Source organism: Phyllostomus discolor, chromosome 7 (genome assembly GCF_004126475.2).
Source record: "Phyllostomus discolor isolate MPI-MPIP mPhyDis1 chromosome 7, mPhyDis1.pri.v3, whole genome shotgun sequence".
Lineage (NCBI taxonomy): Eukaryota > Metazoa > Chordata > Mammalia > Chiroptera > Phyllostomidae > Phyllostomus > Phyllostomus discolor.
Window position 1 is genome coordinate 42,039,403 of NC_040909.2, and position 17,559 is coordinate 42,056,961.

The window sequence follows — 17,559 nt, forward strand, 5'->3', positions numbered from 1 at the left end:
CTTCAACTAGTTACTTTCTAAGCCTCTTAAAGAAATGGATAGCCTTGGTGGGGTAGCTCAGTGGTTAGTGTCGTCCTGATACGCCATGGTTGCAGGTTTGATCCCTGGTCAGGGCAAACACAAGAAACAATCAAGAATGCATAAACAAGTGGATCAACAAATCAATGTTTCTCTCTGTAAAATCATTTAACTCCCCCCTAAAACAAAACAAAAATGGATAGCGTTTTCTCCATTTTTGAATCCCTACGTGCTAAGCAAAATACAGTCTATCATAGGTCTCAGATAATATTTGTCAAATAGATGTTAGAGCAAAATACTGCCACAGTATCCCATCAACAAGCACCACTGTTTGCTTGGTAAAACATGCCCTGAAAACAAGTACTTCTTATCCTCATCATTAATCGCCATATTGGTGCTTGACTTCAATAACTGCTACAGCTTCCAAAATGGCTTCCTGGCATCTATTCATCTCTCCCCCATGGAAACAAAACAATCGGAGTAATAAAAAACCCTGAATCAACCAACAAAACATAAATTAGACCATGTCACTTCTCTGCTTAAAATTCTGCAAGGACTTTCCCACTGTATTTAGAATCCTAATTCTTTAAACTAAATCCACAGGCTCTGTATCAGGGACCAGCGAACTACAGTGATCCCTAGCCTATCGCGGGAGTTACGTTCCAGAGACCCCTGCAAGAGGTAAAAATCTGCCAAGTACCAGCGTTATATTTATTATTTACATATATTTTAAGACTTTATAAACCCTTTCCACACTCCTATAAACCTTTCCCACTCTCTTATTAACCTTTCCCACACTCTTATAAACACTTCATATGCTCTCAAACACTTTCTACTCTTAAACCTATGTAATTTTAACATACACAATTCTATATGAGTACTCACCAGTGAAGTATACAGTTGTCCCTTGCTATATCGCGGTTCACTTATTGTGGCTTTAAAAAGCCACGATACAGTGAAGCCACAATAAGTGAACTGTGATATAGTGAGGGATGACTATATATAGCCTGCAGGCCAAAGCTGACTAGCCACATGTATCGCTCCCCATCTTTTTTAATGATTTTACTTACTTATTTTTAGAGGAGGGAAACATTGACAGGATGTGTCTTGTGTGCACTCTGACTGGGACTGAACCCACAACCCAGGCGTGTGCCCTGACCAGGAATTGAACTGGCAACCTTGTACCCTGTGGGATGTTGCCCAACCAAGCCACACTGGCCAGGGCACTAGCCACATATTTCTGTAAATACAGTGTTATTGGAGCACAGCCATGTACTTACTGCCCATGGCTGTTTTTGTACTGCAACGGCAGAGTAGAGCTAGGACAAGAGACCATATGACTTGTAAAGCCTAAATATTATCCGGCCCTTTATAGAAAGTTTGCTGACCCTTGTGCTTTATAATCCAAGCCCTAGTTCCTGTTTTACTGGGTACCTGCCACCCATTTCCCTGCCCTGGTGATTCACTGTATCCTAACCAAGCCTCTCTTGCTCCAAGCTTTGCACCTACTGTTCTAACTCCCCAGGAATTCTTTATTCACCATCCCATGACTGCCCCTCTATCACTGAGGTCTCAGCTTAAATGTCACCTCCTTGGAAACCTCCCCGATAAACCAATCTGGAGTGGCCCTTTCAATCCCCCTATGTATATTATCAGCCATGAAATAGTAACATTGTAATGACTACTTGAAATTATGGACTGGTTTAGTTCTCACCCTGCTCTAGAGTGTAAACGCCTACAGATTTTTATCTGCCTGCCTCATGCCCTATTTTAGTCAGCATAAACTTACCACCAAAAACAATGCCTAGAACTGTTTATTAAAAAAGAAAAAAAGCCAATAAATAGTTGCCAAATGAGTAAAGCCAAAGTCAGGAACTCTAGTCTGGTTCCAGTCAGTTTGCAACATTCAGTTCCACTGCTGCAGACTGACCTGCCCTTACTCACCCTAAAAGGCAGAAAGACAATCAATCTATATTCCTGGCCCCATGACGGGCAAAACAACTCCACCAAAAGTGTATCATCCTATTGTACACCTTGCCCTCTTCAGGTAAGGAAACAGAGTTAGGAAAACTAGGTATGGCAAGGTCACAAAATTGGACAAATAAGTTCTCAACTTTATGATTATTATGGTTAAGAATTTTATTATCAAAATTATTACATCTCTTGTGAAAGTTCAAATGTTACATCAAGGTGTAAACACTCCACTTGAGAAAGAAGTGATACTTCTTTCCTTCCAAGAGTTCCCCCCACCCCCCCGCCCCCATCCCCCCTAGAGGTCTGGTCTTGACAGCACCCTGCCCACACAGAGTGGCTGGGGTCTCTGCACGTGCCAGGCAGGGTGAGGGCCGCCTGCCCGCTGGCCTCTCCCCTTGGTTAACGGCCAAGGGGAGAATGCAAACCCCAGCCCAAATGGAGAGACATTTACATACGTTTTATATAATATACAAAGAAACCAGCATCCCAGGCAACATGATTTCCACTCCCAAGGCTCTCTCAGACTGATGGGTTTGTGGGGGAAACAACAAAAAGAAAAATATTCTGCTGAAGTCTCAGCATTAAAAAAAAAAAATCTCCCCTCATTTGAGCAAACACCTGATTTCAATTTTGAAAAAGTGAAATTTTGTAACAGTCACACACAAAGAGAGAAGACTGTGCATATGATAGTTGTAGGAGAGGGTAGAAGGAAGAGAATGCAAGAGGCTGGGGGGGGGGGGGCGCGGAGGAGAAAACAACCTGGAGGGAAGGAAGGAGGGAGACTCACAGTATTATCTTGTCCAAAAGAAAAGAAGTAAGGTCCACTGCAGCACCAGGGATTACACCTGTCATAGATCTGCTACCCCTACCATGGTTATAACTGAATACAAAATTAGATAAATAAAAACACGCCGGATATTACAGTAAACAAGTGAAAGAAATAAGCTGGCAACCGTATGGAATTTAAAAAGATTGTGTACCCCACCTGGGCTGGCTCCACAGCTCCTCCAGGGGTGTACAATAGGCACAATGCACTGATGGGGAGAAGCCAGTCTGCTCTCGTCTCTCATCCAAAACAGTTAGGTGCATGGGCAGCTTTCTAACTCTCTCACCTGCGCCACTCAAATGAGCATCCCCCAAAGAAATGTGGAACATGCCCACACACAATCCCAGTCCTGTTGGCACCACTCCACACACACATACACACACACATACCTTTCCACTCTTACCCTGCAGTCACGAGTGCATGCTCCCGAATCATGGAGGTGGTCCTACTCATGGGATCATTAACTCCTGATTAAGTGGGAGTAGAAAAATAAAATTCAAAGAATTCCCAAACCACCTGGGATCCTTCCTAATCAAATTTATTGCCAACAGCTGATAAGTAGCACAGCAATGGGCCCATCTCACTTAACATTCGTCTTTTCTTTACCTATCTACTTCATGGGTAACTGAACTGTGAAACAGCTTGAGGAAGGGGAGTGGGATGGTAAAAGCTGGGGGCTCAGACAATCTACTACGATAATCTGCTCCTGAATAATCAAGAGCTGACCACAAGCTTTTCTTCAGAGAGCCAGGCACCCCTTAGAGCACACTGCAAGCTTCACTATCCCTGCCTATTTCATGGTGATTTAAAGCAAAGGTAGGGAGCATTCTTGGTGGACACAACTTGGATGTCTGTTTTTGGAATGGTTGTCTTATGGTGGACATTTTAAATATCTAACTTTTTTCATAAGTGCATAAAACCCTAACACTACTCAGATGGCTTGGGGCTTTGAGATTGGCTCTTTTCATATCCCCCCCCTGAAAACTTTTTTGGATTTAAAAAAGATGTCCTCACTGCACAAGTGACTACAGGCTACAGGCAAGGATGGGAGATGGAGGCTTCAACACAACTCATTGCACTTAGAACCGTTACTAACTGAAACACCATTTGCTTGTCAACAATGTACCCTTAACAGCAGGGAGAAACTTCTTTATAGTCTCTGCTTCAGACAAGATTTACATCTTTCTCCCAAGGCCAGAGCCAGTTGCGACCACAAGTCTTGTTTCTTGTTGACCAGACCCAATCCTCTGGCACCTTGTACCCTCTTCCCCAGCAATCTGCTTGGCCTAGGTTCCAGAGGCAGCTGGAAGGAAGCAGCTATGGGCTCATTCAGTTCTGTTTGCCCAAATCCAGAAGCCCTAGGAAAGTCCTGTCTGAGTCTTGACTCCTGACCCTTGCAGCGGCTGGAGTCGGTACTGGTGCACACCCCCACTCCCGCGGTGTGGATAGTGCTGTGAATTGGAAACCGCAGATACCCTGGAGGCCTGGTAGGCAGCGGACTGCCCAGCACTGGGCAGACTGATAGTCCGTAAATCTGATGGCAATGACGACCTAGAGTTCTGAGGAAAGGAGGTGGAACTCAGAGTTCCTGTGCTGGACTGGGAAACCGAGTCTGAGGTCGGTGAGTCTGAGAGGCCCTGTGGGGTAGGGCTAGCAGCACTAGATGGGCAGCTCCTCCTCGGAAGATTGCTGCTCGTGCTGTTTCCAGAATGTGGCTGGCTGCTATAATACCCTGGTGTCCCCGTAAATGAAGCCAAAGAGTCTGTGGACACAGGGTGGGCGGGGCTGGAGTAGGATGTAGAGGACAGGGAAGATTCTGAAGAACCATGAGAGGGGGGGGTTTCCAGGTCTCAGTGCAGTAGTTCGATAACTGTATCCTGGAGATTGGGTAGGATGTCCTCGAAAGGGGGAGGAGCTTTGCTGAAGGAGGCTTTGTGATTCCGTCCGTGGACTATCACACTGCAGGAGCTAGAGTTGAAAAGAAAAGCATAAAGAGGTGAATAAGTCCCTATTTAAGCTGTTTAGGTTTGTGAATATTTACAACATGCCTCTTTTTCTTCTTCATCTCCTTAACTATTTGTTCTTTTTAGAATACCAAAGACAGTAAAATGGCTATTTCTGGTCACTTTATTTTTCTGGAATGATTTATTACCTGAAGGTGAGCAGATGATGGCTTACTTCCAAGGCTGCTGAAACTATATGCAAAGATGGCATCTCAAAACATTTGGAACCCAGAACATACTCCTATGCCCAGAGATGAGCAATTTCTCATCTCACCTGGTAGCTGTATCTGGAAGGACTGTAAACAGCTGCTCCTTTCGAGAGTGCTGAGCTCAGTGTCTCTGGGCCTTCTCCATCTGCAGGGTCTGGAATGTAATAGAGAAATCAACTTGGCTTCTTTGAATAAGTGAGAAATAGCCATTGTTCATTCAATTCACCAATGCCATCACTAACCCATGCTACTCTCTTTCTGACCAATCAGGTGAGTGCAGCATGCCAGAAGGGCAAAAGGAGTGGTTAATTATGGGTTATGTCTTAAATGCCTGATCTGATTCCTGTCTCCTCCTTTCTCTTCATCCTTCAACAAGGTGGATTTCCAGGCCTTTGGACAGATGAGTTACAAAAAGGTATCCCTTGGGAAAAAAAGAGCAGACAGAGAGCAAGCAATGCTAGATTTTAAGAACGCTGTAGCCCAAAAGAGTAGAAGCAAACTGAACTGGAATCTTGCAGAGTAGAGCCCAACTATGTAAGAAGCTGACACTTCAGCCTAGCATTCGTTATGCATTATGTGAAGCCTGGCTCATGTGTCCCTGGAACTCACTGGCAGAACAAGACCGTAGCTCACCTGCATCTTTTTCTGTGATGTTACTCTCCCAAGTGGGAGAAGGCTCTCCTTTTGGGCCACCCTCACACTGCTTCGGAGGACTTTGGGGATGCTCCCTCCTTCTCGGAGTCGTTCCACAGATGTGGGAACCATCCTGCGAAGGCAAAAGGGTGCATGTTTATGAAACAGAATTTTAGAGTCAAGAGTCTGGAACAACTGAAGGTCTGACAAAGGTTGTACAACATATTCCCTTAAAAACATCTTCTTAGACATCATTTTCTTTAGGACCAATTTAAAACAAGGTTATTTCTCTGCCTCAAACTATGTCAGGCACAAAAGGAAAAACTTTTAAGTAAAAAGCAATCAAGGAAAAAGTAAATGTTAAGATGTCTACTTTTAACCCCCATTGTGACAGGCTAAGTTTTCACTTCTGTGAAGTCACGTGCCCGGCACAGAGGTTTAATACATGTTTCATACATTAATGAACATTATTCATTTGAGCCCTCTCTCTTCTTTCGCAGACTCCGTTTCTTCAGTTCAAGATCCCTGAATTGCCTCACTCTCTGTATTACTCATCTGATACTCAGTACTTGCCATTAGTATTACTGGTTTATCTGTGATCTCCCCTAAACCAGACAAGTCCTTTCAGAATACATCTTATCTCTCTATATGCTAGCTGTGTAGAATTGAGATATCTGTTGTTAATTTAAGTGGAACTGAGCTGAACTCCTGACTTACCTTTCATATGAAATGAGAAAAGAGAAGCAGTGTTAGTGCCCAGCAAATACTATAGCTCATCTGTGTTCACAACTATGCAGTCCAAAGTGGTAGTCCAAAGGCTCGGTGGCAATTCTTTGCTTCTGAAAGGCCAGCATGAGGGGCTGGGAAGGTGCGCTGGCTGATATTATTTACTCAGCTGAACAGAATAGAGGCACTGTTGGCTCACTCTCTCAGATAAGTGTTCCCGCACATTTTAGGTAAAACTGGGAATGATCCATTTAATCATTTAAAGCACCGAATACCAACTTACCACCTGCTGCTGATATTCTCTTGAGGTCTGCAGTGAGATGAAGTGCCTCTGGATTCAGACGGGCTTACCGCCTCCAAATGGGACAAAGAGGAATGAGACGGGGAGAACTTTTTGTGAGGGGAAGATGGGGTTCGGGCTGAGGATCCCTGCACACCATGGGCACCAGTGTCAGAAAGTGAGTTACTGCTGCCTTGCCCAGCTCCTGCAGACTTGCTTTTGCTCTGTGCAGAGTCACCTCCCCCACCAGAATTCTCCTTGGCTTCTTGTTTCCGTTTGCGGTACTCCAGCAGGGATACCTAGGGAGGAAGTAAGAAAGAAGGACTCTAGCTACTGTTACTTAATCAGTAGCAACTAGGAAAGATGGAACCCTAGTAAACCATTAGCAAGCCATGCAAACAAAGCAGGCACCAACACCGACGACTTTTTTAAGGTGTGAGAGAGATCTGGGCACAGCTACATATTTATATCAGAAATTGGTAAGGAGAAGATACGATTCCAGGAGATGACATTTTTGAAGATCAATGTTCACTAATATAACTCAACCTTTTTTCTGCCTTCAGAAAAACCTGTGAAATTAGTTACCTGGTAACACAAGTGTGTACATATCATAGTTATCTGCAATAATGGTAGCTCCCAGAAAAGGGAGGGTGGAGAACTGGGAATTCGAGTAGTTCGAAAATGCTTCCCAGGTGATTCTGATATCTTTCTCACCCCTTAGAAATCCCTAGAGATAGCTGTTAAAATAGAAAAAACACACCTCCAAAATGAAAGCAAAAGCCAATGCTTCAGGGTTCTTAAATGCACTCAATTTTCCAACAGACACCCAGAGATTCATTAGTGTTTCTGTTTACATATAGAGAAACTAGTGTACAAGGAGAAAGGAAATGACTTCTGGTTTTTATTTTAGTAAGCCAGCTCTACTAACCCTACACACACTTGGAAATTTCTCCCCAGCTTGCTGTTCACCTGCCTCCTTTCCTGACCTCCAAAACAGAATCGTCTCCCTACCCTACCTGGCACATCTCTCCTGTGCTGTTATAATACACTGTATTTACATGGCTGGCAACCTGTTACAATGTTGTGCTCGTTCCTCCATTAAACTGTATGTTCTACCAGGGCAAAGACCAGATTTATTTATGTGAAACATCCAGCACATAACTGGCCAAAAGCAGATGCTCAGCAACAATTCTGAAATAAATCATGATTTCAGTTATTTTTGCATGTAATAAATGAAACCAAAAATCCAAAGACTGTTTCCATTTTTATTCCTGATAGGCAATGCTGTTCATGCAACAGTCTTCAAAACACACTGCTGTTTTATTCCAAACTTTCTGCCAGTGTTTCCTTCTTCTATCCTTAGGGCTCTCGTTTTTTCCCCAAATATAAAATATAACAAAATCTCAGACAATTTTGTATTTGCATTTTTCATACACAATCTTGGAAAGAAGTTAATAATAGTGATTTCTGGTTATGTAGTTTTATTGTAAATTTAAAAAGCCACTTTTTACGAAGAGTACTACAGATGTTTTGCAATTATGTGAGACTGTCACATACACAGAACACTTAGCTTCTCTAGCCCTGCCCAATAAATAAAAATTGTTGTGTCAACCCAAAATACTCCCATGCATATCCTAATACCCCTACGCGAAAACCACTGATATAGAAAGCAGGTTTCTGGATTTGTTATTTCTATAACAGGCACTGCTTAAAGCCAAGTCCCAACCCATCAGCCAGCTCTCAATGACCACGCCCTGCCCATATCTCTTTATTCTCCTTTTGACTCTCCCCAGCTTTCCTCTGACACCATAGCAGCATTCAACTGTTTGCAAACACATAGCAGCATCCCTGCTGCCCATCCAGTGTAGTTAGTGTCACATAATTACTCGTTCTACTCCCTCTTCTATAATATCCTCACCCTCATTGTTGGCTGATTGATTCTTACTCATTGTCTGAGATCAACTAAATCAATGACCTGTCATCTTTTACTCCAGCATCCCTCAAATTGGCCAAGAGCCTGTCTGTTCTTAAAGCACCTTCCACATATCTGACTAAGCCAGGTTCCCCCATTAAGATATCTCAGCACATCTGGCCTTGACTGGTATGGCTCAGTGGATTGAGTGCCGGCTTGTAAACCAAAGGGTCCCCGGTTCGATTCCCAGTCTAGGGCACGTGGGACCAGGTCCCCAGTAGGGGACACTCAAGGGGCAACCAAACATTGATGTTTTTCTCCCTCCCTTCACCTTTCTAAAAATAAATAAATAAAATCTTAAAAAAAAAATCTCAGGACACCTGAATAACTCATAACTCCTCTGGAGTTGTCATCAGCATTGTAATTATTTATTAATACAATTATCTGCTACACTCAATCTCCCTTGCTATAAGCTCTATCAGGGCAGAACCTAGGCAGCAATACAGCATGGTGGCAGTAAGAGTGTGCAATCTAGAACCCAACAGACTTGGGTAGTGTCCTGGCTCTTCCATTTACTAGCTGTGTAACCATGGGCAAGTTACTCAACTTGCTGCAGTTTCCTCATCTGCAAAATGGGAATTACCTATCTTACAGGATTACTGTGAGGATTAAGTGCATAAAAAGAACTTAACAGTGCCTAGAACATGGGAAGTGCTAAATAATACCAGTAATAATATTCTTTCCACCATTCTGTTCTTTGAACTGCCTACCGCATGTACCGCACATACATTATTGGCATTTAAATTTCCTAATTACGTACAACATTCATCAAATTGTACTAAAGCAATCTGTCTCTTACGGGACACGGCAGGGACCTTGTCTTACTTAGTCTTCCTTACACTGGGAATAGTGTTCAACACATGGTGTTAACTTCGTACATATCTACTGAATGTTAGTGCTCTTCAAAAGGGCCTGCCTCACATGATGAAACTTACCTTTTTCCTCTGTGGTGGGTTCTGGGGGGCAGACGGGACTCCTTCACAAGCCCTTTCACCACCAGGTGACATGGATCCACGAGAGACGTCTTTCATAAAACCATGTTCATATCTGCTGGGAAACCCTTCTGCAGGGGAACAATATCCCCCGTCCAAATGCAAAGGCTTCCTATCCCCTACTAGGGGAGACCCTCGATACAATCCATCTGCTCGAGGCATAGAGTTCAATGGGGAGTAGGCATACATTAGGTTAAATTCTGTCCGAAATGCCTGGTCCGAGTTTCTCATGAGGGTCTGATGTCCATCTCCACTCCTGCTTGGAAAGCCAGTCTCAGAGGTGGGTCCAATGGAGGGATGAGGAGCCAGGTCAGAATGACCTGAGTTGATCAAGGAAGGTCTGTCAGCACAGCTGTTAGTGTTGGAGTCAAGGTAGCCTACTTTCGTCAAGTCCAGGTCTTTTCGGTGACAAAGCTGAAAGAATAAAAATCAATGGAGACATGGGGTAGGGGAGAGGGGAGAAAGTCAAAGGGCAGAAAAGAAGGGAGGTAAGAGAGGCACAGGTGAACAGCAAAAACAAGAGGGATGGAAGCAGAAGAGAGAAAGTCATTAACATCTGTTAGGAGTCCCATGTAGCAACAGTGTATACAGGCCAGATCACTAAACAACCCCCACCTTGCCCAAATTAATGTCTTTCTGGAGGAGGATACTGGGAAAATCAGAATTAGATAATTGGCCAAATGTGACTACTTTGCCTGCTTAGCCTTTCATCATGTTTGCTGAACTACCTTGCACTATATTAAGGGGTTGGTAGTATAATTTGGGATTTACCTGAGCCCCATGTATGCTACACCGAGGTGAGACCAGCTGGTGTCTTAAGATAACTGGCTTCTGTTGTTATTCATTTCTAAGTTAATATTGATGGAAGGTGGAAGGAGGGAAAAAGTTGAAAGATAGTAGAAAGTAGATGGAAAGTCAAGTATTTAAGGTACTGGTTCAGTAAAGGAGAATAAATAGTATTAAAGACATCAACCAACCAGTTCTCCACTCACTTTCACTACCAAGTAGGTATATTTCTCATAAAACCTTCTGGCCACTCAATTCTTTTTCCTTTATCCTCTACTGTATGTCAACATACCACAACACCATTAATGCCCAACACTGCAGAGCATGTGAAATGCTGAACTGTACCAAAAATAAACCCCATGTGCTATTTGGTTATCATTACCTCCTAACACCTAGGTTTCTCATCACTATGTCAAATAGCTGTCTTGAAAGAATGGTTCCAGAAACCCAGACACCGTACCATGTCAACCTCCAAATTATGCTATCTTAGAACCTTTAGCACCTGAGGAGAGAACAATGTACTTTCCTTGTAAGACAGGGCAAAACCACCCAGAAAACCTCTAGGACACTAGGAATACAAGCTTTCTCAGTTTCACATTAATCTATAAAATCCTACTGATTCAGAATTTGGTCAACTGTCACTGAGTTTAATATTAATTTTTTTTATTTGAAGGAGGGGGTTAACACCTCAGTTAATTTCTAAAAGGTTATGAGACTATAACTTTCTCTTTAAGATGAAAAAGACTCCATGTGGATTCATGGCATTAAATCATACTCTTTCCAAATCTTCAAATAGTTAAAAAAAAATGCCACCATTAAAATCTGAATTTTACATCTCCACAGCAGAATTTCTGAACAAAGCATTCAACTGATATCCTAAGAGACACCACTTGTACAGCAACCACATCCCAAACACTGCAGAGGGAGGCCAGAAGCTCTGAGCTGATGCAGCTTCCTTGTGTACCCAGTAAGGAGCTATAAAGAAAATGCAGAAAGCTGAGAGGCTTGACTCTCCCATTTTAATGAAGCTACTCAATCTATATCAACCATAGTCCAAAACATCCAGTTAAACAGACCTCTCAGATTAACCCAGGAACAAGGCATAAATCACTGCTTCACTTTTCCAGGAAGCTGTTCCTTTATCAGCCTAAGATAATAAATAGCAAAAGAAAGCTGCTACCAACTTTTGATTCAATTTTTCTTATTTAATAAACACATTATTGTTAGACTTTCTTTTACAAGTCTCCTACCACATCTTCAGCCTCCTTTAAACTTTTTACTTTTAGATTCTATTCTTCTTTTAAAAGAACTCTTTAGCCACTCCCTCCCCCAAACAACAACAAAAACAGACCCCCACCACACACACATAGCTACTTTATTTTCCTCCGCCTACACTGAGAGTTCTGAGTAACCAGTCATACATGGGAAGATTCATTCAACTTACAGTGACCAATCGGCCACCCTCCAGCCCATCACCCCATTCACTTGAATACCCCAGCCCTTCCCACACACTCATGCACACTCACTCTCAGCCTCCAAGTGTGATTGAGATGGTGTGATAACTACCTCGGGTGACAGGGACTCGGGCCTATTCGCAGGGTAACTCTCAGGGGAGGATATGTTCTAGAGGAGGGAAAAGCATCTTGTTATTCATCTACTTGAATTCAAGAAGCAAAACAAAACAAAAACTAAAGAAAAGCAAGCACAGATGGTTAGCCACAACTTTGGGGGTGGGGGGGACAAGAATGCACAAGGGGAAATGTTTAACTGCAGAATTCATCTTAATGAACAGGATGACTTGTTAAAATGCTTCCTGGTGCCTCTGAAAGCATTTAAGAATAAATAACGTTTCATGCTACAAGTAAACATCTCAAGCAGGTATCAGGAAAGAGGTGAAATTTTACACTATTACAGCAGACCCTTGAACAACACTGGTTTGAACTGTGCAGGTCTACTTATATGTAAATTTTTAAAATAAATATGTACAGTACTATAAATCTATTTTCCTTATAATTTCTTTAACATTTTTTTCTCTACCTTACTTTAAGAATATATAATACATAACACAAAATATGTATTAATGGACTGTTCAGGTTATCAGTAAGACTTCTAGTAAAGAGTAGGCTACTAGTGGGAAAGTTTTTGAGGAGCTGTAAGTTATACATGGATTTTCAAATGAGCAGGGGCTTGGTACCTCTAATGCCCATGTTGTTCAAGGGTCAACTGTATATTTCTTTTTATGTTAGATGAGAGTTTAGCAACCTGTGGTATTTGTTATTGGGCACCTGACCACTTATTCCTCCTTTGGGGAACCTTTTTCCTTCACCCCTCATACCCTTTTGAACATTATATTTTCTCATTCTCTTATGTGACTCAGGCCCATTGCTGTTATCCAAGGAAACTACTTAGCATGCTGGGGGATGACAAGGCTAGGAAGATGGCCAATTCCTCTTGAATTATAGTTATAGAAGATATGATTGATGGACTCTCTAGCTCATAGACTAGATGATTCTTGGCATAATCTAATTAAACCTGACTACACCTACTAACATTCTCTGATGTTATAATCCACTGTACTTTTGGGAACAGAAGGGAAAAAAAGCAGATGTCTACACTCTTGAGTCCCTGAGTCCTAAACAGGTTTACTCTAAGGGTTTTCACTTGAGGTATCACTCCCACATCAAACAGAAACTGGGCAGTGAACTCTGATGGGAAGATCTGAATGGTAAATAGTGGAGAGAATAATGGTGATAGTTGTAACAAGGATTCAGGGTGCCTAAGGGTAAGCAAGGGGAGGGATTCCTAATGTTGTGATTATGGACGACTGTGTCTGTGGTAGGGGAAGCAAGCCTGCTTTAGCAGAGCTAGGCACTGGCTGTTAACTCCTGAACTCCTTACCCTGGAATTGGAGAGATTTGTTTTTCTCCTGGAATAATTTTTGTTTTTCCTTTCAAAAATATTCTTCCCCCTACCAAGCTGATCTTTACTTGCAACACCTTTTGGATATTTCTCTGTGTCACAGTCTTGGATGGAAATAAGGTTCCCCACCTCCTTACACTAAAAATAAGAGAGGGTGTGGCAATTAGAATAATAATAAGAATGGTCAGGATGATAATTTCTTACATTTTCATAGTGTTTCAGTTATCCAAGATGCTACAAGAGACAGGAAATGCAGCGAGTACTAAATTTGGCTCTTTGGGAAGGCAACTTACCTTCTAATTTTATGTTTAATTATAATAAACCTGTAATGACAAAGTATAAAACCCTATTTCTATAATATACTGCCCTCCAAGTCCTCTCATGAAATGTTACTTATTGAACTCTAGTCGGTAACTGAAAAGTCAAATGTAATTAGACCAGGTAAACGTAGTAAGGCTTGAATTAGCTGCTTTACTATCTGGCTTAAAAGAACACCACATAAGAACTGGTAGAACAACTTCTCTAGAAATCAAATGTAAGCAGTGAAGTTTTTACCTCTCCCCACTAAAAGAAGTTTGCACCAAAAGGAAAGTTAATATGATCTAGCTTAGGTATAGCTGCCTAAGGTTTTCAAGGTTGCTAGCTACTTCTTTCTGAGTTAGTCATTTTTAAGTCCATATATTTTTAATCCCCATGCTGTCATAAAAGCTGACCAGGGAGGAGGATGGCACTGGTTAGGACATTCACCGTTTGAAAGAACACATCTGGAGAAGTGCAAGCTAGGGGCAGAGTTGAGTGTGTTTTGTGATAAGAACACATTTTTCTGAGAAGGAAAAGATCGTGTCTGTTTAGTTTAATTATAAATCAAAGCAACATGCAATCGATGAGTTTTTTAATATACATGGAGTCTACTTGGCAAATCTGCTGTCACCCAAGCTTGAATACTAAAGTGATTCAGAATGTTTTGAAATAGTTGATATGCATTTCTAACTTAATCCAGAGAGTGAATGTAATCAATGTCTTTCTAAACACATGTTGCCACTTTCTGTCTCATTTCTAATTATGACAAAAAGGGAAGGTACTGTGGTAGGAAAAAAACCCACTTGCCATAAACCATATGCTTTCTCAATCTCTATTCAATGAGTCCATAATGAGAATACAAAACAATAGGGAAAGACGCTTCACTGACTTACAGGCCTAGAAACAAAGACAAACAGTATGATCAGAGCTCTCAGGCTGGTGCCATTAATGATTACTAGGCATTTAGACACCTATCTTCACTAACCAAAGTAGTGAAGACAAAGATGGAGATCTAGCAGGTTTACTACCCTAAAGTTAAGGAGACTGAAGGACTGCATGCAAAAGGCAAATGAAAATGAATGTCACCTGTGGTAGAAATATTCCTATTTTGGGAATTATATGGACTGCCAAGATGAGAGGCTACCAGGTAATAGTTCACACTGACCCTGAAGTTTCCCATTCTATTGCTGAGACAGGCAAGGAACATGGTAAAAAAGCATTTGAAATGATACTGTATTTGAAATGAGGAGGTGCAAATGATGACTTTATATTCAGCACTCCCAACAACCAAACCCAAATCACCTCAAACTGCAGAGGAGTATTGCAGCGACTAGCAGTAGTAAGAGACGTAATTGGTGAAAACATGAGGCTGTATCCATTTCGACATTCTTCTTCTGGGTGGGATGGGCCAGGCGTGGTCAGCTGGGGGCTCTTTGAGCCTGAATTAGGAGGGGGTGGTGTGACTGGAGAAAGAGGTTGAAGTAACTTGGTGACGTTCTGCTCCATCAGATAGCGGGACTTCCATTTCTTTAATGGGCTCAACAGGTCTGTAAAATACAAAGCATGGATGAGAGGCTGAAACCACAGTTTAAAAGGAGGCTCTGTAGTAAAACCATTAATCTCTAGTCCACAATGGCTCTTAACTCCTCTTGTGCCTTATCCCATTGTTATCTCCTGCAATCAAACCAAAAGCCCAAAGAAATTCTTTAATTGCTAAAGTAATTTTCAAATCGATCTCCCAGAGAAACTGCCAGATGAATCTGACATTTCTGACTGATTCCTGGAGCTAATTAATCTCTTCTAGTAAAAATATAAATTTTTAAAGAGTTTCCAAAAATCCCAAATCTGTGTCACTTTGTTAAAATCACCCATGACTTAGTTAACATGTCACCAACTCAAGCTTCCGGAATGCTAACTACATACTTCTCTTCTCATATATTTTTGCCATTTTTTCTGCAGCTTTCTGTAACAATCTTTAGTAGAAGAGAGGTACACAGGATTGCCTGATCTGTATCTAGTTCCTAATTTAGAGTGCTTCAAAGTGTGAAATGACTTCTATAAAAACTCCCAACCATTTAAAAAAACTAGGCTGGTATTTTTTCTCACTAGAATACCCTACTCATTATACTTTTTAGGTCCACTTAAAAATGAGCTACTATTGTACATATTTTAGTGATTACACTTAGGCCCAAAGTACCCATCTCACTTTTTTTTGAGGAAAAAAACCCTATTTTTACTCATTTAGAACAGTTAGAAGATTTTATTTACTTAATACACTCCTATATGAAAATCAGTGACCTAGTTTATGTGGGGGGAAATGGCCATCATATCTATCTAAAGGTATTTACAAATTTGTATGAAACATAAAATGTGTAAAACATGGTTAGTGTAAGTTTAAGAATTCAATAGAGATGATCATACTACTCTACATTAGTAAAAAATAATTATGTGTTTAAGTGCTTGTTATATACCCAGCACTATACTATGTGCTTTACATGAACTAATTAGATTTAATTCCAATAACTCTACAAATCGGGAACTATTATTATCATTCCCCATTTTAAAGATGAGGAATTTGATGTGTAGAGAGATAAAGACTGGGTAATCTGGTTCCCATCTATATTTTTAATAATCACTAGGTTAAATTATATCCCAAAGGCTTGGTAAATGGAGTAACATTTACTTATTCTAGGCCTTCAAAGAAAAGTTTTGGAACGACAGATCACACATATGCTTCAGGAACATTAGTCTGGTAGCAATGGTTTGAACTTGGAAACTATTTGAATTAATGGAGTAGTTAATAAAGTTATGAGGCACTGAACTACAGTAGATTTTAAACACAGGTATTATCATGTATTTACAAGTCTGTAAAATATTGGAGACGCATATTTTCCTTTCTAATATCTGAGAACTTATTTTCCTAGATTGGAAGTGTATTTGTATTTTCCTTTTGCTCCAGACAGTATGTTTTCTTTCTTATTTTTCTTCTCTCCTTTTGAAAAGTGCCCGGGTATCAAACAAACGTGTGATTCATGACTTAGAATACCTTTTCTATATTCCAACAGTATTAAAACAATGCATCTTTTAAAAGACTACTATACTGCTAGGTCCAACACTGTTACAAAAGCAATTGCATGTGATGAAGTTCACTGTGGAAAAGCTAGAAAGTACAGATGAACCCACTCCCCAGTCAACATATAGGTCATTCATTTAAAATATATTTACTGAGTACTTATCATGATATCACAATCAACAAAACAGACCCGATGCCTGCCCTTATGAAGTTTATGGCCCAGTATTCATTTGCATTTTTCTGTTAATAGTACTGTATTTATGAAAAAATGTTTTCCAGTTTCATTTTTCTTTGCCATACACAGCTTTCAAATTTTATGTGTTTAAATCTATCCATCTTTCATGGTTTTTTACCTTTATTCAACTACTTCCCAAGATTACATAAGTGAACATCCACATATATAAATATACAACTTGAAATCACAACCCAAAATTAATGTATTGCCAACATCCTGGTGTATTTTCATATAGACCTCTTTTTTATTTAACATGGCTTTATTAACTCTTGCCCAAATCACACTGCTCAATAACCTAGTACTTTCACTCAGAAATACATGGTAAAAAATCGTTCCATGACAATAGAAATGTAAATTAAAATTTTAATAGCAGTATGGCACTCATATTGTTAAAACTTAACCCACTTAAGGATTTTTCATTTTTTTAAAAGATTTTATTTATTTATTTTAGAGAGGGAAGGGGGGGAGACAGAGAGAAACATCAATGTGTGGTTGCTGGGGGTTATGGCCTGCAACCCAGGAATGTACCCTGGCTGGGAATCGAACCTGGGACACTTTGGTTCCCAGCCCGCGCTCAATCCCCTGAGCTACGCCAGCCAGGGCGGATTTTTCA

At 41.0% G+C, this 17,559-nt stretch overlaps 1 protein-coding gene and 1 long non-coding RNA gene across 2 annotated transcripts in view; both read right to left on the minus strand.

Moving 5' to 3' along the window:
* Positions 1-2,576: 2,576 nt before the first annotated feature.
* The window catches only part of SETD5 (SET domain containing 5), a 76,014-nt gene continuing 61,031 nt past the window's right edge, over positions 2,577-17,559 (minus strand). Inside the window, 8 exon segments of the mRNA XM_036030856.1 lie at positions 2,577-4,656; positions 4,658-4,786; positions 5,096-5,184; positions 5,664-5,717; positions 5,720-5,796; positions 6,673-6,968; positions 9,577-10,047; positions 14,941-15,185. Of these exon segments, the coding sequence (XP_035886749.1) occupies positions 4,177-4,656; positions 4,658-4,786; positions 5,096-5,184; positions 5,664-5,717; positions 5,720-5,796; positions 6,673-6,968; positions 9,577-10,047; positions 14,941-15,185 (1,841 nt within the window). The 3' untranslated portion in view covers positions 2,577-4,176.
* Positions 12,146-14,934, minus strand: LOC118501630. Its single transcript, XR_004904265.1, has 2 exons — positions 13,081-14,934; positions 12,146-13,044 (listed from the first exon to the last, which is right to left on the minus strand). It is a non-coding gene; the product is annotated as an uncharacterized LOC118501630 (long non-coding RNA).